The sequence below is a fragment of the Nothobranchius furzeri genome, chromosome 8 (genome assembly GCF_043380555.1).
Source record: "Nothobranchius furzeri strain GRZ-AD chromosome 8, NfurGRZ-RIMD1, whole genome shotgun sequence".
NCBI classification, from domain to species: Eukaryota; Metazoa; Chordata; class Actinopteri; order Cyprinodontiformes; family Nothobranchiidae; genus Nothobranchius; species Nothobranchius furzeri.
In genome coordinates, this window is record NC_091748.1 from 56246380 (window position 1) to 56266997 (window position 20618).

Sequence of the window (20618 nt, forward strand, 5' to 3'; positions counted from 1 at the left end):
GTGGCTACATTGTAGCTCATTACCATCATCGTGTGAATGTGTGTGTGTGTGTGTGTGTGTGCGTGCGTGCGTGCGTGCGTGCGTGTGTGTGTGTGTGTGTGTGTGTGTGTGTGTGTGTGTGTGTGTGTGTGTGTGAATGAATGAATGAATTATACACTGTAGTGTAAAGCACTTTCGATTCCTCTGACCCTAAAAAGCACTTTACAAGAGGTCATACAAACCAGGTGCAGACTTACAGGGAATGTTTGACCTCTGTCATTGCCAAACAAGGTTACATTACAAAGTGAACCGTTTCATTGACCAAATACTTATTTTCTGCATCATTATACAAAGACATTCTTTAAAAATCACACATCGTCATTTCCTTGATTTTATTTTGTTTTTGCATTCTGCCTCTTACTGTTGAAGTGTACCAATGATGAAAATCACAGACCTCTCATCTTTTTAAGTGGGAAAACTTGCACAATCAGTTGCTGCCAAATAATTTTTGCCCCACTGTATTCAAAAATGCATTACTATGCAACCTAAGCCATTTAAGAATCCTGGTTTATTTAACACATTCTTAAACGTATTAAAGTGTTTGTTTACCTATTTTCTTTCATTATACAGAAGTGTATTCTTGGGGAAACAAGGTCCCAACCAGAGAATGCTGCTGTTGTGTCCTTGGGCAACACACTTAACCCACCCTGCCTGCTGGTGGTGGTCGGAGGGACCGGTAGCGCCTATGTATGACATGGCCTTGCCTCTGTCAGTCCATCCCAGGGCAGCTGTGGCTACATTGTAGCTTATTATCACCAGCGTGTGAATGTATGGATGACTGGTTGTGTTGTAAAGTGCTTTGGGGGGTTGTAGAACCCTAAGAAGGCACTACATAAATACAGGCCAAGGTGTGAGTGTGTGTCCATGTTCATTTATTTTGTGCGTCTGTTTTATTAAAACACCAGAGCTCATTTTCAAGTATCTCTATTAAAGCTACTTTAGTGAATTTACAGAACAAGCTAGGTTTTTAACGCAAACACGGTTACAGAACACTCACCCCTCCCCACAGCTTTCTTACTTGAGACGCTTCTGCTGGAACCAGACACTTGCATTTTAGGAGAAAACGACATAGCGCTTAACACCAATCGCCATTTTATTGTTCCAAACAATCTTTTGTTGTCTGTGACTTCAATTGGTGTTTTTTGTTTCGGGACTCTGGTAGTTTGCCATAATGCTTAGCTTATATGATGCTATGAGATAGACATATTTATGAAGTAGAGAGAACGGAAGGGAAAACACACATTGAATGTTCCACTTTGTTTCTTTTCAGTTATTATCTTTTTGTGTGTTTTGTTTTGCATTGATTGTTTTCTCCTTTCATTAATATAAGAAGAAAAAATGTTTTTTGTGTGCGTGTTTGTTTTCTCTCCATTTTTTGCCAACGTTAAAACAGTAAATCAGGTCAGACATTTTTGTAACTATAATAACTTTGTTGTCATTTGTATTTATTTTGGTTAAGGGGAACAGATAACAGAAGTTTTGCTTCTTTCTGTTCCTTTTTCATTAGCTTTTTGCAAACCTGTTTTGTGTTTTGTTTTTATTCGTGAACAAATGAAAATAAACTTTAAAAAATAATAAAGTTGAAGTGGTAGCAGCTGGCTGTTTCTGTTTTCTGATATTATTGAGCGGAGAACCTCTCACACCAGTGGTGTTCTATTGCTACAAACCCGAGTGTGTAATGAATGGAGTACCCTGGGAAGTACGGCGGGTCGGCGAGACCGACAACCAGATGGTCCAACAGTTGCTTTCGATGATATTCGTGGAGGTTTTTAGACAAATGCAAGCAAACCACTTTATTATTATCATTATACATTTTTGGGTGGTTTCTTTTTTTAAACTCTAACGTATATTTATAGCTATACGGTGTTAGAACGTTGTTGTAAAAAAATGCTTTAAGCTAATTTGGTTTCTAAAGTTACCATTGTAGCTTGACTAACTAAAAGTTCCTGATCATTATGGGCCTAATAAAACACCCTAATGGTATCAGTGGGACTCCTTCAGTTGTTTTGGACAAAATTATCTGTTGCTAGTGTTTTTGTTAATGTAATGAGTTGATGAGCTTCTCAGGTGTTCTTCCACTGCTATTGCCCATTTTTGCATAACTGACTGCCACTTCATTCCACATAACAAGGTGAAAGTATATGTGAATGTTGCTTCTCATTAAAGCAGACTTATACAAGAATTGTTCATCAGAGAGAAGGCCCCTTTCATGTTCTGTCTTCCACAAAAGAATGGAGGAGGCAAACTTGAAAGGAGAAGTCACACATTTATGACACGTCTCAGAGTATAAGGCAAAGAGTTGGAAAATGTGGAGTTGGACATTTTTCTTTGAGACTCCTGTTGATTTTCTTTCTCCCTTGCTATCAATAGGAACTCCGGCATGGAAATGGTGAAAAAGATTGATGGGAAACAGAATACTCATTTCCCATGAAATGTTTTGCCAGCCATCAGATGGCATCAAACAATGAGACAGAAAAATAGAAAGGGAATGAAAGAAGGGGGGGGGGGGGGTGTACAAAAGAGAAATTGTGAAGTAGAGGGGAACAGAAAGAGAACCCATACATCACCTCTGTGTCCCTGGGTGCCCTGTGGGGTCTGCACTCTGCTCCGCTGATAAAAAGGAGGCCTCGATACCTTTCAATTTGGCCAGTGAGACCCAGTCCTGATAAAGGCAATCGACTGCCTGAACACAAACACTACATCATAATATGCAGGTGCAGACGAGCACATACAGGAGAGAGGGGGGAGAAATGGTACCGTAGGAAAAAGAAAGGGAATCTGGTATCCATCTTTCTCACACTTTCACTAAACCACAGGGAAAACACACACATGCAACAGTGGGAAAGCAAGAACATAAGGGGAGAGAGAGAAAATGGCAAAGCTGAGGAAAAATGAGGCCCGTTACTTCCTTCATTTTTTCTCCTTTTTCACTTCAGGTAAAATAAAAAAAGACAAACTAAATGAGACAAAGAGAAAACAAAATGTATTTGAGCAAGTGGGGAGTATAAAAAATAAAACATAAAAGAAGGGCTTCTGTTCATGGTGCGTTAATGCCTCTGTAGGTGTGTGGAGGGCAGTGATCTGGTTAGAAGGCTTTGTTATCAGGGGTCTCCAGGCCCCCCAGGTGTGCCGAGCTGCTGGTCTAAATCAGAGAGGCTGAGCCTCAGGGAGGGTGGGGAGTCAGGGCTCTCGCTCAAGTCGCTCAAGGATGGATGAGGGGCCAATAGACTGGAATCAGTACCGCAGACCTGAACAAGGCTGCAAATTACACATGAAAGCTCAGATTAATCCAGCACATGTTCTGTTTATTGACTCGCTCGCAATTTTTTGCTGCTTCAAGTGTAATTAAACGTCTAGCTTCATATGCAGCGCAGCCAGCTCTCTGAATCACATCCAGTGTGCTCAGATGCATATAAATGTTGATGTTTCCGGGCTCTGTGGAGGACATCGGTGAGGGCTGTACATTGACACTGAGGACTTCAGGCACACACTGCAGGTTCAAACATAAAACATTCGTACCCTTTCATCCACTTTCGGGCCTGTGAAGAGGGTCCACAGAGGAAATGGAAGCTGAGAGCTCATAGCAGAGGTTCAGGTCAACAACTTGATAATATGTGACGTCTGATCTGCTTCACAGAGAATTGGTACCACACACACAGTTACGGAGTGATGAGGTCTATGGCTGCAGGCGAGGATAAACTGCAACAAGTCTGCAATCCTACAGTTTAACCCTGACCTGTCAGTCATGCTTGGCTTTCGGCTCAAGCTTATCACTAAACATATTGGGACTGAATCAGTTCTCTGTGTCTAGGATTCACAAGTAATTTGTGCCTGTAGAAACCACAAGTGGTGTGCATAAAAATACACATATAAACATGCATCCACACGTGCACAGAATGTACTGTAGAGTACAGTAAATGGTAAAGGTCCTGTGTTTGTATAGTGCCTTCTTAGGGTTCTGCAAGGCATTTCACAACACAGTCATCCACCCATTCACACGCTGTTGATGATGAGCTACAATGTAGCCACAGATGCCCTGGGGCGCATTGACGTCAAGCTTAAAACTGACCTCAAACATTATGAGGAAATCAGACTAAATTGAAAAAGAGCGTCTATTTTCCAAATAAGAGCTAATTTATACTAACTGCTACCCTGTAAGATCTGTGAAAAGATCAAATTAAACTTGACCCCAGCATGTCTCTCACCTGTTACCATGGTTGTCACCTTTTGTGTTGCTAATGCTTGTATGCTGCTAACAGATGTCCTCCTCACCCTCATTGCTTTGTAACAGCAGCACCCAGAAGAAGCCAAAAGCACTGTGGACTCATATGTTTGTGTAGAATTACATTTTACCATCTGAAGAAGATCACTGGCTCAGATTCACAACTGTGTTTAACTTTCCTTCCGAGTAACGCCATGTCCCCTGGAGGCTATCTTTAATGCATGTTTGGGTGTTAGTGTCAGATGGTGTACTGGTTTATCTGGTGCATACATTTGAATTTTGCATCATGAATTACTCCATAAACCTCCAGACAGCAACACAACATATAAAATTACAGTGGGATGCAAACGTTTGGGCAGCCCTGTTAATCTTCATGATTTTCCTGTATAAATCGTTGGTCATTATGATACAAATTTTAGGTAAATATATCATATAGACACACACACACACAGATATTTGAGAAGTGAAACAAAGTCTATAGGACTTACAGAAAATGTGCAATACTTGTTTAAACAAAATTCAGAAGGTGCATCAATTTGTGCACCACAAAAAAAATAATAAGGGGACTCAAAATTTAGTAGATCGTCCTTTAGTGGAAGTAACAGCCTCTAAATGCTTCCTATAGCTTCCAATAAGAGTCTGGATTCTGGCTGAAGGTATTTTGGGCCGTTCTTCTTTACCAAACGTCTCTAGTTCATTCAGGTTTGATGGCTTCTGAGCATGGACAGCTATCTTTATCTCACACCACAGATTTTATATAATATTCTGGGGTCTCATTTATAAAACATTGCATAGAATCCTTACAAAAACCGTACTTAAGCTCAGCAAAAAAAAGTACTTAGGCCAAGTAGCTTTGTGACCTATAAAACATGGAGTACGCACAGCTTCACGCAATCTCCGCTTTATAAATCACACTCTACCTAGAAAGGTTCTCAGGAGTTTTTGGATCATATCCCGCCCTCAACAAGCCCCCTTTCTGCCATGATGGTCAATGCAAAGTGCCTTGTGGATCTCGTGCATATACATAAGCCAGCTCGTTGCAGCACTCCACCATTAACAATGGCGACCGCAGATCAAGGAAGGTCAATTTCACCGAAGTAGAAATTGAGGTACTTGTGGGTGAGGTGGAAAAATGAAAGGAAAGGCTTTTGCAAAACAAATAAGAGAAAATCCACGGAGTGGCACAGCGTTGCTTAAGTCGTCAATGCTGTGAGTTCTTCAGAGAGATCTGTGGCGGATATTCAAAAAATGGTCCGATCAGAAGGTGGAGGCTAAAAAACAAAGATGTTTTGCCACTGCCAGAGTGTGTCTGCCACTGGTGGACGCTCTGGCACCTCTGATCTCCCACCGCTCGCCATTAGAATCTCAGCAGTACTCGGACCGGCAAGGGTGCTTGGCATGGTGCCGGAGAATGAGGGAAACGCTGACCATGCAGAGGATACTGGTGAAGTTTAAGCCTTTTATTAATGCAGATCAAATGTGTCCATCATTGAAATATAAAACAAAAACAAATCTCATTGTTTCCCCCAGTAACTCTGGACGAAGCGTCCAAAGAGACATCCCGGGCGGCGAACGAAGATGTGGCTACAGGATCGGCCTGTCTCACCAGTGCACCTTGGGTGCATGGCAAACCTGGAAGTGACCAGGTGCTAACTGACGCTATCCTGCAGGTACAGAGGGACATGATTAGTGTGGTGAACGAAGTGCGAGAAGAACTGCACAGAACATGTGATGTCCTGACTATAATTTCAGGAACACTCACATAATTGGTAAGAAAATAAAAGATGAAAATCATGCCTTCTGTGTTGGTTCAATAAATGACGCGTGGCAGGATGGAGGGACAGGGGCCCGGGCGGGATCCGATCCCCAGACTCCCGGGTGAATATCATGCATGCTAACCAGTCAGACAAAGGGACATCCCCCCTGGCCAAGTAGCCAGGGTGCATAATCAATCGGGTCACAGTGACAGGACGCTCACACTGTCACAGACGCATGACATTCTGTCCGTATTCGGGGGGGGGGGGGGGGGGGTCTTGTTCTATGTGCGCTCGAAGCAGTAGAAGTGATAAAAGGCATCTAAAAGGCTAGATTATTCAGAGTTATCTCTGTAATTATGCTGCTATAGGCTTAGACCACTGGACGATACACTAACCACTTTTCACACTCTACTTCTTTCTTCTACAACCTGCTCTTTAACTGTATTATTTCCTGCTATTTCAGCTGTTAACTTTATTTTTTTCTCTAAGTGGCCATCAACTTGAACACTGTTGCTAACCATTTATGTTTATGTTTATTTATTTGGCAGACACTGTTATCCAAAGCGACGTGCAATTTTTAACTTGTAGGGCATTTAATCATTCTCCCTCTCCTGATAATAACATTTTACTTTCCTTGACATTGAATGTGCTACTACTAGTTTACCCGTTTAATTATAGATTCACTAGGATAAATACAATTAAGTTTATCTCTCACCAAATATAATATTTACTACGAAATTGCAATGTTACTATAGACACATTACTTGGTATATGCGTGTGTGTGCATGCGTGTCAAGCCCCCACAATGTGGGTGAAAAATTGAGGCCAACGCGGAAGTGACAAAAATTGCAGTTCCACCCTCATCCGCTGGGGGCTGGTGTCAGAAGTGAGCAAATCCTCATTGACTCCCATGTTAAAAATACCAATTTCACAGCAGAAATAAACATGTTTACAGCCTGGTACCAAGACATGTTTTTTGTTTAAATGATCTAGTTTACACTCATGACAACTCTGAGGAGGGGTGAATTCAAGCCTCGGTCTGGCTTGGAAATTGTTTCGTCATTTTCAGTCTCTCAACTTAGACCATTAGTTGTGCCGTTAGTGCGTTCTTTTTTGGATATTATTTGTGCAATTGTTGGACAAAATGACTTGCTGTGGCATTAATTGCACTAATAGAGCATCCAAGGAGTCTCCACTTCAAATTTTTCGGTACGTAAAATTATATTTATGTATTTTAGGTCACTGCCGAGCTGAGCTTAGATTTTAACATGTACTGTTTAACCATGAAATTTAAATGTAATAGGGTGAACCCCAGTGCATTTAACATAACGCTGCACTTTAGAAAATGGGTTGAAATATAACATGTTGGTGGAGCTGGGTTCCGACTATCGGCTTGTGGAGCTCTCGGGAGACCGATGTTTTCCACCCGGTTCTCCCCTCCCTGCAGCTCGGCACATCTCTGTCTGATCGCGGCTTCTGTCTGCTGCGCGGGCTGCCGGCTTGTGGAGCTCTGGGATGGAAACCTTTCCACCCGGTTCTCCCCAGCGGCAGCTCTGCACATCTCAGATCGCAGCGGCTCCTGTCTGCTGTGCGGCTGCCGGCTTGTGGAGCTCTCGGGAGACCTCTGTGTTCCATCCGGTTTTACCCAGCGGTCAGCCCAGCGTATCTCTGACTCAGAAGCTCTGGTGTTGTGCACAGTTAACTCCGGTTGTAGCTAGGTTGCTACCTCCGTTAGCTTAGCTCCCACCTCGGCATTAGCTTTGGGTTAGCTTCAGGTTAGCTTGTAGCTAGTTCGACCGGGTGTCGTCAGTTGATCCCAGCCTTACAGCCCCACCCTCAGCTCCACCTCTCTTCCCTTTTGTGGAATTGTCCGGGCTTGACGGAACCTGTGACACGGTCAAAATGGCGGTGGTGGCCACCTCCCATTTTTCTTCAAAAACGTGTTATTGGAGCCTATGGAAATGAATTGTCCAGTATACTGTATATGTCGATGAATAAACCTCCAGAGGATCCTGGCTCAGCATAAGCAGCCATCCGCCACGGCTCATTGGGGATCCAGAAGACAGAGCAGACATAGATAAAACACTTTTATGTTTACAAATAAAATGATGGTAAGGTGGACATAGCTACCCAGCTACATGTAGAATAACAGCGTGTTAACAGACAAGAGGAGATGATGGAAATGGGATTAGAGATGCATCAGAGGAAAGAGAGGAGTGGATTTTGTAGTTTTTAGGCTTTTATTTTGAAAAATAATCCTACAACGAATAATGTGTTTAGAGACTTTTTATGCTCAGGCACTAAACCACAATTTATGGTGGTTACCATAGAAACATATTGTATCAGCTTAGCAGAGAACACATGCTAAAATACTAGAAGATTATGCAGCAGTGGTTGTTGGGTATGAGGCATTAAAGTGGTGGAAATGCCACCAAGTAGTGTAACAAAGTTACCCAGGCTGCCTGTGTAATTCCTAACAGCATTTATAGGACCCCCCCCCCCACCCCCCCCCACCCCCCACCACCACCACCCCCACAGATGGATGAAAGAGGCTGGGGTTTCCTGCAGTCCTGTTTCATTTTCAAATATTTCAAAAATGTGTCAAAGGTTAACATCTAATCAATGAGTCACCAGTGCTCAAATAGACATTAAACTATTTGCAAATACTGGAGGTAAACAGGCCTATCTTTTTTCCTTACCAGTAACTTTTGAAAAGTTCTGCTCCACATCCTGGAGTTGTATTCAGACGTGTTTGTTAGAAGTGAACGCTGAGAGCAGCCATGCAGAAAGAGAACGCTGTTACTGGAGTTATTAACAGGCTCCTGTGTGTCCCCCCTTTCCCTCTCAGCTGAGCTATTCAGAGCATAGCGTTCCTCGTCTGCCACAAACGCGCGCCGACAGCAGACGGACACACCGTGCACTCCCTCTACGTGTTGTGCAGTAATATGTTTTTTGCTCATTTACAACAAATTAAGTTTCCCTCAAAGTGAATTTCAAGCTTGGCTGCCTTTGGAGGGCAAGCGACTCTTTTTTCATTAATTTTCATTCTTTTCCCTCGAACAAATGATTTACTGTATAGCTCACTCCGTGTTACTCTGCACTCACCGTCTCTTTCACTCTCTTGTTTTTTCCCCTTTTTTCTCTCTCCTATTGCCCCCCTTGCTGCTGAATTTGGACCAGGCAATGGAAAGCAATTACGCTGTCAGAAAGGTGTATTCTGATTTATTAAAAGCCCTAAATGCTATCTGTTTTGCTCCTCATTGTGTCCCCCCCCAGGAGTCGAGTCTTGACACCCAAATGAGATGGAGTGAGCGCTTGTTGCCCAATGCTCCATCCTTACAGTCATCTTAAAAGCAGGTGGAGCAAATCTCCACTGGCAACAGAGGACAGAAATACGGTTGTAACGCAGCTAGGTTTCCTTTTGAAGACGAGGGGAAACAAACAGAGGTGGAGAAAGGGAGGTGTTTACTACCTGCTAATGATTACTTTGGAAGAACATTAATCTTTTAATTTAATTTCATAAAGCAGGTTCTAAAAACTATCAACCTACTTGAGGACTTCTCTTGAAAGGGCCGTGTGCCCTGAGTCACCAGCAATTTCAGAGAAGTTTTCATCAGCGAGACTTCACGCTGAGGAGGCAAAAGAAGGAGGGAGAGGAAGCCAGCAGAGGTGCACTGCTAAGCCATTAATATGTGAATAAGCTCCAATTTCCTAAATAAATATTATCTCTGTCTGAGTAGCTCAAAATGTGTGTGCCTGTATGCCGGTTAATAATAAGGATCAACGAGGGGTCAGCACCACAAGAAAAGTCCAAACAAATTCACAAACCCTCACCTGGGATACTTTAATCTATTTATATTCCATATTCTGTTACACACACACACACACACACACACACACACACACACACACACACACACACACACACACACACACACACACACACACACACACACACACACACACAGACACACACACACACACACACACACACACACACACACACACACACACACACACACACACACACACACACACACACACACACACTGGGCTACACATTAAGAGACATGCCTAATGCACTCCCCAACTCCTCCACGTCCGCACCGCCTCATCCTCATTACTGCGTTCTTGATCACCAGAGAGATGGGAGAGATGCAAGGGTGGAGATGTGTAACAAAGCAGCCAGTATCCTGGGGGAACCATTAGCTAGAGATAAGACGCCATGCAGCACTATAATATGAGGACATAGATCATAAACCTGCTTATCTTCTGCTCCCTCTAGATCACCGTCTTACTCAGCCGTCTGAGGCCAAAGGACAGTCTAGGTACAGACTCTTCTCTGAGACTCTGTAATAGCAGAACTGTCCATGATGGTTACAAGCGTCTGATATAAAAAAAGAGTTACTCACTAATTAAGTAAAGTGGAAAGAAACATAAAAAACCATGTACATGCTGGGAAACAAGCACCAATGCAGAGATCACCTTTTTGTTTTCAAAGAATTTCCTTACAGATGGGATAGCTGAGCTGCTGTAGGCAATGATTAACATATAACCAGACGAGTCTTATTCCCACATATCTGTTAGCTGCTGACAAGGGACAGGCTAAACTTCCTAAGGCAGACAAAGAATAATGTATGATTAATGTACAAGTCAATGAAAGAAAAGTTATGCAAGAACCTGCAATGTTAACAAGCTAATAAAAGCATTTGGGATGTTTTAGTCGAGCTAACAACCTGGATAATTCTTCCATCGCTATGATTATGACTTTATTTAAGCAAATACAGAGTTAACTGACTTTTAAATCTATCATGCAGATTCTCTTTGCAGCATCGCTTCATCCACACAATAAAATGCTTAATGGCCGTTCAGAAATTGGCCTTTGAAGGAGGCGGTGAGTGGATGGAGAGCTCTCTTTATTACAAACCCATCAGAGAGCCATTCACAGAAGAGCCTCGGTGTCAAGAACCCAGACACCAGAGTGAGCTTTTAGGAAAGAAAAAAAGTGCATAATTAGTTTCTGTAATTAAGACTGCCACTTTGCTACAACGGATGGAAGGAGGAAAGGATGGATGGACGGACGGACTGAATTAAAACTGACACTTTGCCTGAGTGGGTTGATGGATGGATGGATGGATGGATGGATGGATGGATGGATGGACGGACGGACGGGTGGATGGATGGATGGATGAATAGATAGATGATGGCTGGATGGATGGATAGATGATGGTTGGATGGATAGATAGATGGTGGTTTGATGGGTGGATAGATAATGGATGGATGAGTAGTTAGTTAGATTATGGATGGATGGATGGATGGATGGATGGATGGATGGATGGATGGATGGATAGATAGGAGGCTGAATGGATGGATAGATGGATGGATGGATGGATGGATAGATAGGAGGCTGAATGGATGGATAGATGGATGGATGGATGGATGGATGGATAGATGGATGAATAGATATATGATGGCTGGATGGATGGATAGATGATGGTTGGTTGGATAGATGGATAGATGATGGATGGATGGGTGGGTGGATAGATAATGGATGGATGAGTAGTTGGATAGATTATGGATGGATGATGGATGGATGGATGGATGGATGGATGAATGATAGATAGGAGGCTGAATGGATGGATGGATGGATGGATGGCTGAATGATGGAAAAGAGATGATGGATGGATAATGGATGGGTAGATGGCTGATTGAATGGACGGATGGATGGATAAATGCATGGATAGGTGGATGGATGGATGAATGGATGGATGGAAGGATGGAGGGATGATGGATGGAATTAAAATGGCCCCTTTGCATAGTAGATTGTTGGAAGGATGGAATAAAAACTGCTTTGCTACAGTGGATAGTGTTTTATTAGTTAATGACAATGTAAGATGTGCAAAAAGAGTAATTGGGGAACTTGGCGGAGACATCCAGGTGTCTACGGCGCACGGACTGAAGCAACCTGCCTACGTTTCCCGTGTCTATCTGTTTGCCTGCCCAGCTTCTCCAGTGGGGTTGCTGACCTTCTTCTCTCTCCACGCTTGGAGTGGCTATTGATTGGATCTTGGCAGACAGTGTACAAACAGAGATAAGGGAAGAGAGAGGCAGGCAGGCAGATACAGCCGCAGTGTCCACTCCACTCCTGTTGCCCAAGACCCCACCCCCTTTGTTTAAAAAAACATGGAGGCTCCCCCTAAGTGAGCAGACACCCAGACATGGTAAATGAACTCTCACAGCTCACAGGATTAGGTCTCAGATTCAATCACAACCGTGTAAGCAAAGTTAAATCACTGCAGCTGACAGAGACGGCTGCTTTTCTTTAACATGGTACAAGTGATCAATCACAATCTTGCTCTGATTGGGGGATTTGAGCTGAAAAACAGAGCTAAGTGGATATGACATCTCTGCTCTGTGGTGCTCATATCAATAGCTTTACTCGATGTGACTATTCCAACCCAATTTCAGCTTAATGGAGAATGAGGACAGTCCTGGAGCGTTCTTTGCAGGGTTAAGACTGGTCTGTGGCCGGTTGGCTCTCCCACCATGAGGCAGCTATCTCATTTACACTTCCTTTCCATCTGGTCTACAGACAGAGGCTGTGCTGTGTCAGAGGTGACTAATAGTGTCATAGCCCTGCCCTCCCCACCGGGCCAGCGCAAGAAAAAACTCAAACTGCTGCCTCAGCAACTCCAGGGCAGACACTGCCTGCTGGTAAGAGGAAAAGGAAAACACTTTGTCAACAGACAAGCTGGGCAAATAAGGTGCTTTCAATTCCAGATGGGGGGGGGGGGGGGGGGGGGCTTGATGATCGTAAAGAAATGAGGGAATAGTTTGAAAGATTGAGGCAGCAGGGGTCATTTCAAAGAGGCTTGTTAGTATTGTAGCAGGTCGAAAGCCTGTTGTCTCTTTCTCTGAACCTCTGCGGACACAGGCGCCTCAGGGGGAGAAAGAAAAAGTGGTTTTCTCAGATACTGTCAGGATGGTCCACTAAAGGAAATGTTCAGACAGACAGGGACCAGAGGAGCGGGCACAGGTCCATGAATCCAGCAGAGCAACCAAAGGAAGAATCAAAAACCTTCTCCTCTGGGAAATAAGATGGATTTTTCTGGTATTTCTCTCCCTTTCTGTCCTTGTGTGTGATGTGTATCAGTCTGAGGGGACGTGCGTGTGTGTGTGCACGTGTGTGTGTGTGTGTGCATGCATGCGTGTGTGTGTGTGTGTGTGTGTGTGTGCACATATTAAAGCCCTGTGTGTGCTATCTTAAACGTCCTAAAAGATTTAAAGGGGATTTTAAACATTGTACATAACTAATGTTCAACATGTATGATAAATACATAAATGATCATCTTAGCAAACCAGCCACATGGAATATAATAACTAGGGATGCTTCGATACGATCGTCATCGGAAATCAGGCCCAATTAGATATTCGTGACTTTGACTCATCCCTAATTGAAACCCTTTAGGTGAAAAAGCTCACTAAACCATTACAAATGTATGTTTTGCTGCATAAATCCGAACTAAAAGATTAACAGATGAAGCTGAAAATTACTACTTATGGAAACGAGATGACAGTAATTTATTTTGGTGTTTGTTGTTTAGGGTGAGGAAAAGGTTAGATTAAGTATTAGGTAAATAATCAGAACACTTTAAAATGCTATTCAGAACGGTGGTGTGGGTCAGCTTTGATATTCAGGATCGTTTTGGAAGCTCTTCATGAAGATCATTGAAGGACAAAAACACCAGATCAACCGTCTACTAGAATGAACTGTATTGGATTCGTGTTCAAATAAAATAGTCTTGAAATGACCTCAAAAGTTAGATATCTGGTCTTATTAAATATAAAAAAAGGCAAAGTGAAACAATCTGTTAAACCTTTTAGGGCTTTCTCATTTCACTGAATGTGTCTCTTATTTAACATTTTTAATGAAAAGAACAAAATATCAAATGAGAGAGTTATAAATGATAAACAAAAAAAATTGTCAGGAGATTTTTGGGTTTGTTGCTAATAGTTACAGGTAAAACAGAGTTCCTCTCTTACAGTCTGGTGTCTCAGACAGCAGTGGGAAAGGTGACTGGAGCATGAAGGGAATGTAAAAATTCAAACATCCCAACTTGCCCTATTAATTCATCTCAGAGCTCTTACATCCCTCTCAAGTCTTTGCTCCTCTCATTTTCTGGGTTAAACTGACTTCAGTGCAGCTCATCATACAAAAGCACGAGCAAGTTCAAAGTCATTTACAAATTAAATCTAAAGCTCCCAGCTTAAGTGAATTTTGATCAGTAGGCACAACCATGTTAGCAGTGGTTAAGGGAGTAAAAAATTTAAGAGCGTCTTTATTTTAAAGTATGTGAACCTAATAATGCCTCCATTTTATGTGGAGGAATACATTACAGAAAACAAATTAGACGGCAAGATAGAAGCATGCCAGGAGATCTTATTTCCATCCTTATGAGATAACTGTACCCATTAGACGGTTAAAGCTATTCTGGTGTCCTAGCTCGTTCCAAAGACTTCGCCTCGGAAATTACGGCAATCTGTCTTTAAACTTTGATGCCGTCAGAAAGCTCCCTTTATCCATTCTCATCATTTTCCCTCTGACCTGTGTGTGTGCGTGTGTGTGTGCATATGTACATGTGGAACAGAGGGAAGAAATGGTAACAGAGAGAGGGAGAGGGAGCAGAAAGGGAAAGAGATATGAGCGGGTGGGGCTAAGCTGTCTGCGACCAAGGCCCAGGGAACATAAAAAGAAAAATACGGTCATAAAACCTCTCTATGACTATGAATACTAATACTGACTCCATGAGCTAAACCAAGTCCTCTCTCTGCTCCCCTTTGTCTTGTGAGAGAAATTATGCAGCTTAGAAATAAAGTGAAAGTCGTGCAGCACACAGGCTGTGTTGTATTTCTGAGTACTAACACTGTGTTATACACCGAGCAGCAGCAGCACAGATTGAAGATTAGTTACTGACAACAGAGAAAAGCACAAACCCTTCGTTTGCTGGTTCTGCTAGCATCAGCTCATTTTATTATTCACCGCACATCAGTGTTTTCCCATATTGATAAAGCTGTCAAATAGTGTGACAGTAAACAAACATTTTTCCTTCTTTTTGTCAAACACACAAACACACACACACACACACACACACACACACACACACACACGCGCACGCACACACACACACACACACACACACACACACACACACACACACACACACGCGCACGCACGCACACACACACACACACACACACACACACACACACACACACACACACACACACACTGTAAAAATATCTTGTTCTCTTGTCACAGTTACCATTAAGAACTCTTATTAGCTCAGTTTACTTTCTATTAAAAGTCTGTGGTTTGTTTCACATATTTAGCCAATTTCCTCTTCTCAACTTTACTAAAAAGCACAAATAAAGCTTATGAGATTTTAAATGGTTTATTTCCATTATAATATTGAGATATAATGGAACAAGCATACCTAAGAGCAAAAGGTTTAAGTTATACCCTTTAAACAGGCAAACAAGACTTCCGGGGATGGCGGTGAAGCGAGAGGAAGCATAGCCAGGAGCTCTCAGCGAGGGTTCAGCATTTCCCCATTTTTTCAGCTACATCAGACTTCGATAAATATTTATGGGGAAATTCAAAACTACAAAGATACAAACCACAGAAAGGAAAACTGATGAAGAGAACGAAGGAATGGCGACGAGAGAAGGGAATGACGATGCCCAAAACACGATGGCCACGCTCCAATATAGCAAGGAGGCTATCCAAGAGGAAATCATGGCTAGCCACGCAGATATGAAAAAACACTTCAGCGAAGCTTGGGAGACGATGAAAGTTGACATGAAGCAAGAGCTGGGGAGTTTTAAAAACGAGATGAATAAGTAGATGGATGAGGTAGGGGCCAACTAAAAAGCATGGAGACGAGAGTGGAAGAAATGGAGCAAAGAGTGGGAGAGGTGGAAGAGTAGTGCGCTAATGCTAAGGAGGTGCTCCTTCAGACTGTAGAGGAACAACAATGAATGCTGGCCAAGCTAACCAATCTGGAGACCCGATCACGGAGGAACAACCTTTGTATAATTGGAATACCAGCAGACCAGGAAGCGGACAACCCAACTGCATATGTGGAGAAGCTCTTAAAGACTGAACAAGGTATGCAGAACGTAGAGTTGGGGAAACAACGATGCCACAGATCACTCGGTCAGAAGGCCCCCACACACGTGCCCCCCAGATCCATGATTGAATGTTTCCTTGAATACAACATTAAAGAAAAACACGGAAGAACAGAGGGACGGCCTAGTCTCCCTTATAAAAGAGGCATATCAAAGTAATATTAAAAACAAACTAATTACCAAACTTGATCGGAACCTACAATCACTGACTAATCAACTAATTATATTAAAATTAAATGGGAAAGGGAAGCACAAGTCACCATATCAGATGAAAGTTGGGCAACTATATGTAAAACACAGACAAAAACTACTAGTTCAGATTACTGGAGGGAATTCACTTGGAAAAAATTTACCAGGGTCTTTATAACCCCTAAAATAAAATGCAAACAGAAAGGCCAACCGAGAGAAGGACATTGCTGGAGACAATGAGAGGAACACATGGCAGACCACTCCCTTATTTTATGGAAATGCCTGGTAATTCAGCCATATTGGAGGGAGATGGTTGACACAGTCACAGTCGTGACGGGTTGTAAGTTAGTTAAGGATTTCTGTACTGTTTATTTGGGTGATATCCCATCGGTAGTCCCCGCAAGAGACAAATATTTAATGAATATCATGCTGGCAGCAGGCAAAAAGCGCTTACCAGGAAATGGCTAGAGAAGAATGCCCCAACAAGGAAAGACTGGCAGAGAATAGTCGAGGACATATATAAGATGGAAAAACTGACAGCCTTTTTGAACCTTAAATTAGATCATTTTCATAAGAATTGGGAGAAATGGGAGAGATTTACTAACAGCAATAACAGGCATTGATGGAGGCAGGTTGTAAAGCTAAGGTTTAGCCTACTCCCATATGTTTACTGGAAGTGGAAGGGCCTGTTGTGGATACGAACACTTCATAATGGACTGGAAACACACATTCATAACATCATCAGAGGCGGAACGTTAAGGGCTACATGGACCCTGATATACGGACAAAACCTGAGGTCATGGAACTCAGAAGAGAAGGGAGGATGGCTCTCCCCGAAAAGGGCGAACCCGACGGTTCCACTGTGCCAATAGTTGTTGTATGCTTTCTGTACCTTAACAAAACTTTCAATAAAAAGAAAATATATATATAAAAAAAGAAAACAGGCAAACAAATTGGTTTTAATGTGGAAAATAGGGCTGGATGACATAGAAAATAGCTAATTGCTAAAAAAAATCATATTGATTGACGTTAATAATCATTGATAACTGTATATAATAATATATATTTGAAGTTTCACCGTCTGTTTTCTATCAGAAGCTAATGCAGGAGATAGGAGTAGGAGACTATTTTCATGTTCAGCCTGCACGAAAAACTCAGAGTGACCAATCCTTTTCAAAAATAATAAGTAAAACATGTTTTTTCAGTCAATGAGGCTGCTATGTGCCGTTTAAAAATTCACATGACGTCAAAGACAAAATATTTTCTTCTTTTCCTAAACAATTAAATCTTGGGTTCAGACACAACTTTCTATATCAAACAACAACCAAAGCAAGTTTTAAGTATTCTTTATATCTATCATTAACACGGATCAATACACTTTTAATTTGGAAATGTACATCTTTTATTTTTTTTAAACTGTGCCATCAGCTGTCTCATAGCATGGCCGCTAATTTCGGGGGAATTTATAGATTTTATGGCCAAGTGCTCCTTACGAGTACCTGTACTTCCACGGTATATACCTTGAAGCAAGCATTCCCTGACAAATGTTGGAGGACAGAAGAAAAAGTCCTAATCTCTGAAGCATTTCTAATGAGTTTTTCTCCTACAATTATTTGATAAGAACAGACAAGACTGGAGGCAGCATGTATGATACACTAGCTCCTACCACTGAGGTGAGAGCTGTGCTTAAACACACACACACACACACACACACACACACACACACACACACACACACACGCACACACACACACACACACACACACACACACACACACACACACACACACACGCACACAGGAAGGCTTTCAGTCCATCATCTCACGCCCAACAATCCTAAAAATAACATGAGAAGCTGAAGTTATGACCAGCAGGCACAGCTAAGTTACCAATCGGAGTATTTTTAATCTAAACACACACACACACACACACACACACACACACACACACACGCACACAGGAAGGCTTTCAGTCCATCATCTCACGCCCAACAATCCTAAAAATAACATGAGAAGCTGAAGTTATGACCAGCAGGCACAGCTAAGTTACCAATCGGAGTATTTTTAATCTAAACACACACACACACACACACACACACACACACACACACACACACACACACACACAGGAAGGCTTTCAGTCCATCATCTCACGCCCAACAATCCTAAAAATAACATGAGAAGCTGAAGTTATGACCAGCAGGCACAGCTAAGTTACCAATCGGAGTATTTTTAATCTAAACACACACACACACACACACACACACACACACACACACACACACACACACACACACACACACACACACACACACACACACACACACACACACACACACACACACACACACACACACACACACACACAGTCTCAAATCCCTTCCATCTTTAATCATCAACACAGCTCAACCTCTGTGCCCCAGCCATAATCATCACCACCTACACTGCTTTTATTTTTTCTTCACCTGCTCGAGCCACTTTCATCTCCGAGACTTACCACACTGAGACCAAGCTGTTCTCTCTGCAGGTAAGGAAGGTTTCTGCGCTCCAAGCTGGCCAGGTAGTGCTGCAGTCTGGTGTAGGTGTAGGGGTAGCAGTAGGCGAACTGGTATACGTCGTTCTCTCGGTCAAAACAAAAGGCAAAGGACATGACATAGTTGCGCCTGTGGTCAGGACATCGGTAGTAGTAAACGTTTTTGGGGGGAAGCCTCTGCCTGCAACACATACAAAAAGAGAAGGCCATGAGCTCGTAAATCAGGAAGAGTAAATGTCTTGCATGTTGGTTTGATATCAAGAAATCAGTGGTGAGTTACAGCTGGATATGCAACCTTCACTAATGGGCCATTCCCATCTGTACCGGGTCGGCCCGGGCCGGGTAGCCCCAGTCGGCCCCAGCCTGGCCCGGTTGATTCCACACATCCTTGTCTTAAGCCCATGTGGGCTGATCCTACCCACCAATCAGAGGCTTGCTCTAATGGAAGGTGTGAATTTGCTGTCAGCAGTGGGTGTGTTGGCCCTGGTCGGCCTGAAGCAGACCCCCTCGAGAAGAGGGCTGAGAATGAGCCTTGGTTGGCCCGGAAAAATACCAGGCCACCCAGATATGTAAACAACCTACGCTATCCGGCCCGGGCCGACCCGGTACAGATGAGAATGGCCCAAAAGACAGAGATCATCAAGGCCTGGGTTGTACCAGGACAGACGAGAATCAAGATACTGACATAAGCACATAGCAGGGATTTAAAATCCACACGGGCAAAGTCTATATTTCTTAACCGAGTTACAGAACATTCTTCCTTTTGTTTTCCCTTTTCTTGTTTTCTGTATTTCTTCAAATCTCCTTGGTCTTGTCCTGCCACTCATCGGCTTGTAAATGTATGTGCGACTCAGGAAAAAGTGATGCTGTGAGAGTTCGGATGAAAGTGAGAAAAGAAAATGAAGGTGATGAGTGATTTGTGTGTTTGGGGTAGCGGGAACTGAGAGAAAGGTGAAAGAAGGAGATAAGGAAAGGATGAGAAAGCAGGGCGATCTGGGACCGACGCATGGAAATAAGGGAATGGGTGGTGGCTGGCGGTGAGGCAGCTCTGTGATGGCGGGGTTGGCTGGTGATCTGGCAACAGATCAGATGGAGATGCGATCAGGGAGGCAGAGATAGAAACAGGTCTTGATAATCAGCAGACTGCTCTGTGCTGACTCTGACAGCCAAATTCTCCTCCTGACTCACCCCCGAGAAGGAAGAGCAGGGAGGATGCACAAGTGATTTCTTAGGATAGAAATGTATAGTGTGCTCTCACATGCACACTTTTGGCACTTGAACACACCCCTGTAGGTACCTAGTGAAACAAAAACTTTAAATCACTCAGCCTCTTAAAGGGACAAAGGAGTGAAAAGCCAGGCTGATTATTCCTTCAGACACGGAGAAAGGAAAATGTCTCTGCATGTGGTTATCTCTGCAGAATACTAACATGGCTAGCCGCTAGCTATACAACACCCCAGCTGCCAACAGGAGCCAGCTTACCAGGGTTATCTTACAGCCTGGACATAGAAGTAGAAGAACAAAGGCATGGGGAAAACAAAATCAGATATTTCGTATAACATGTGGCTCATAACACGTGGCTGTTGCATGGATTTTAAGTAGATCATACTGGAAAGGACAAACTGAACATTTACGTCAATTACGTGTGTAATAACCCCCAGATCCAAACGCACACTGGTGTGTTACTATAG

At 42.9% G+C, this 20618-nt stretch overlaps 1 protein-coding gene across 6 annotated transcripts in view; it reads right to left on the reverse strand.

The window, feature by feature from the left end:
- The window catches only part of agbl4 (AGBL carboxypeptidase 4), a 459294-nt gene that overhangs the window by 187908 nt on the left and 250768 nt on the right, over positions 1–20618 (reverse strand). For all 6 annotated transcript variants that reach the window (XM_070554139.1, XM_054730076.2, XM_070554141.1 and 3 more), the window contains one exon: positions 18892–19108. In XM_070554139.1, coding sequence (XP_070410240.1) covers positions 18892–19108 — 217 coding nt within the window. The remainder of the gene's footprint in view (positions 1–18891; positions 19109–20618) is intronic.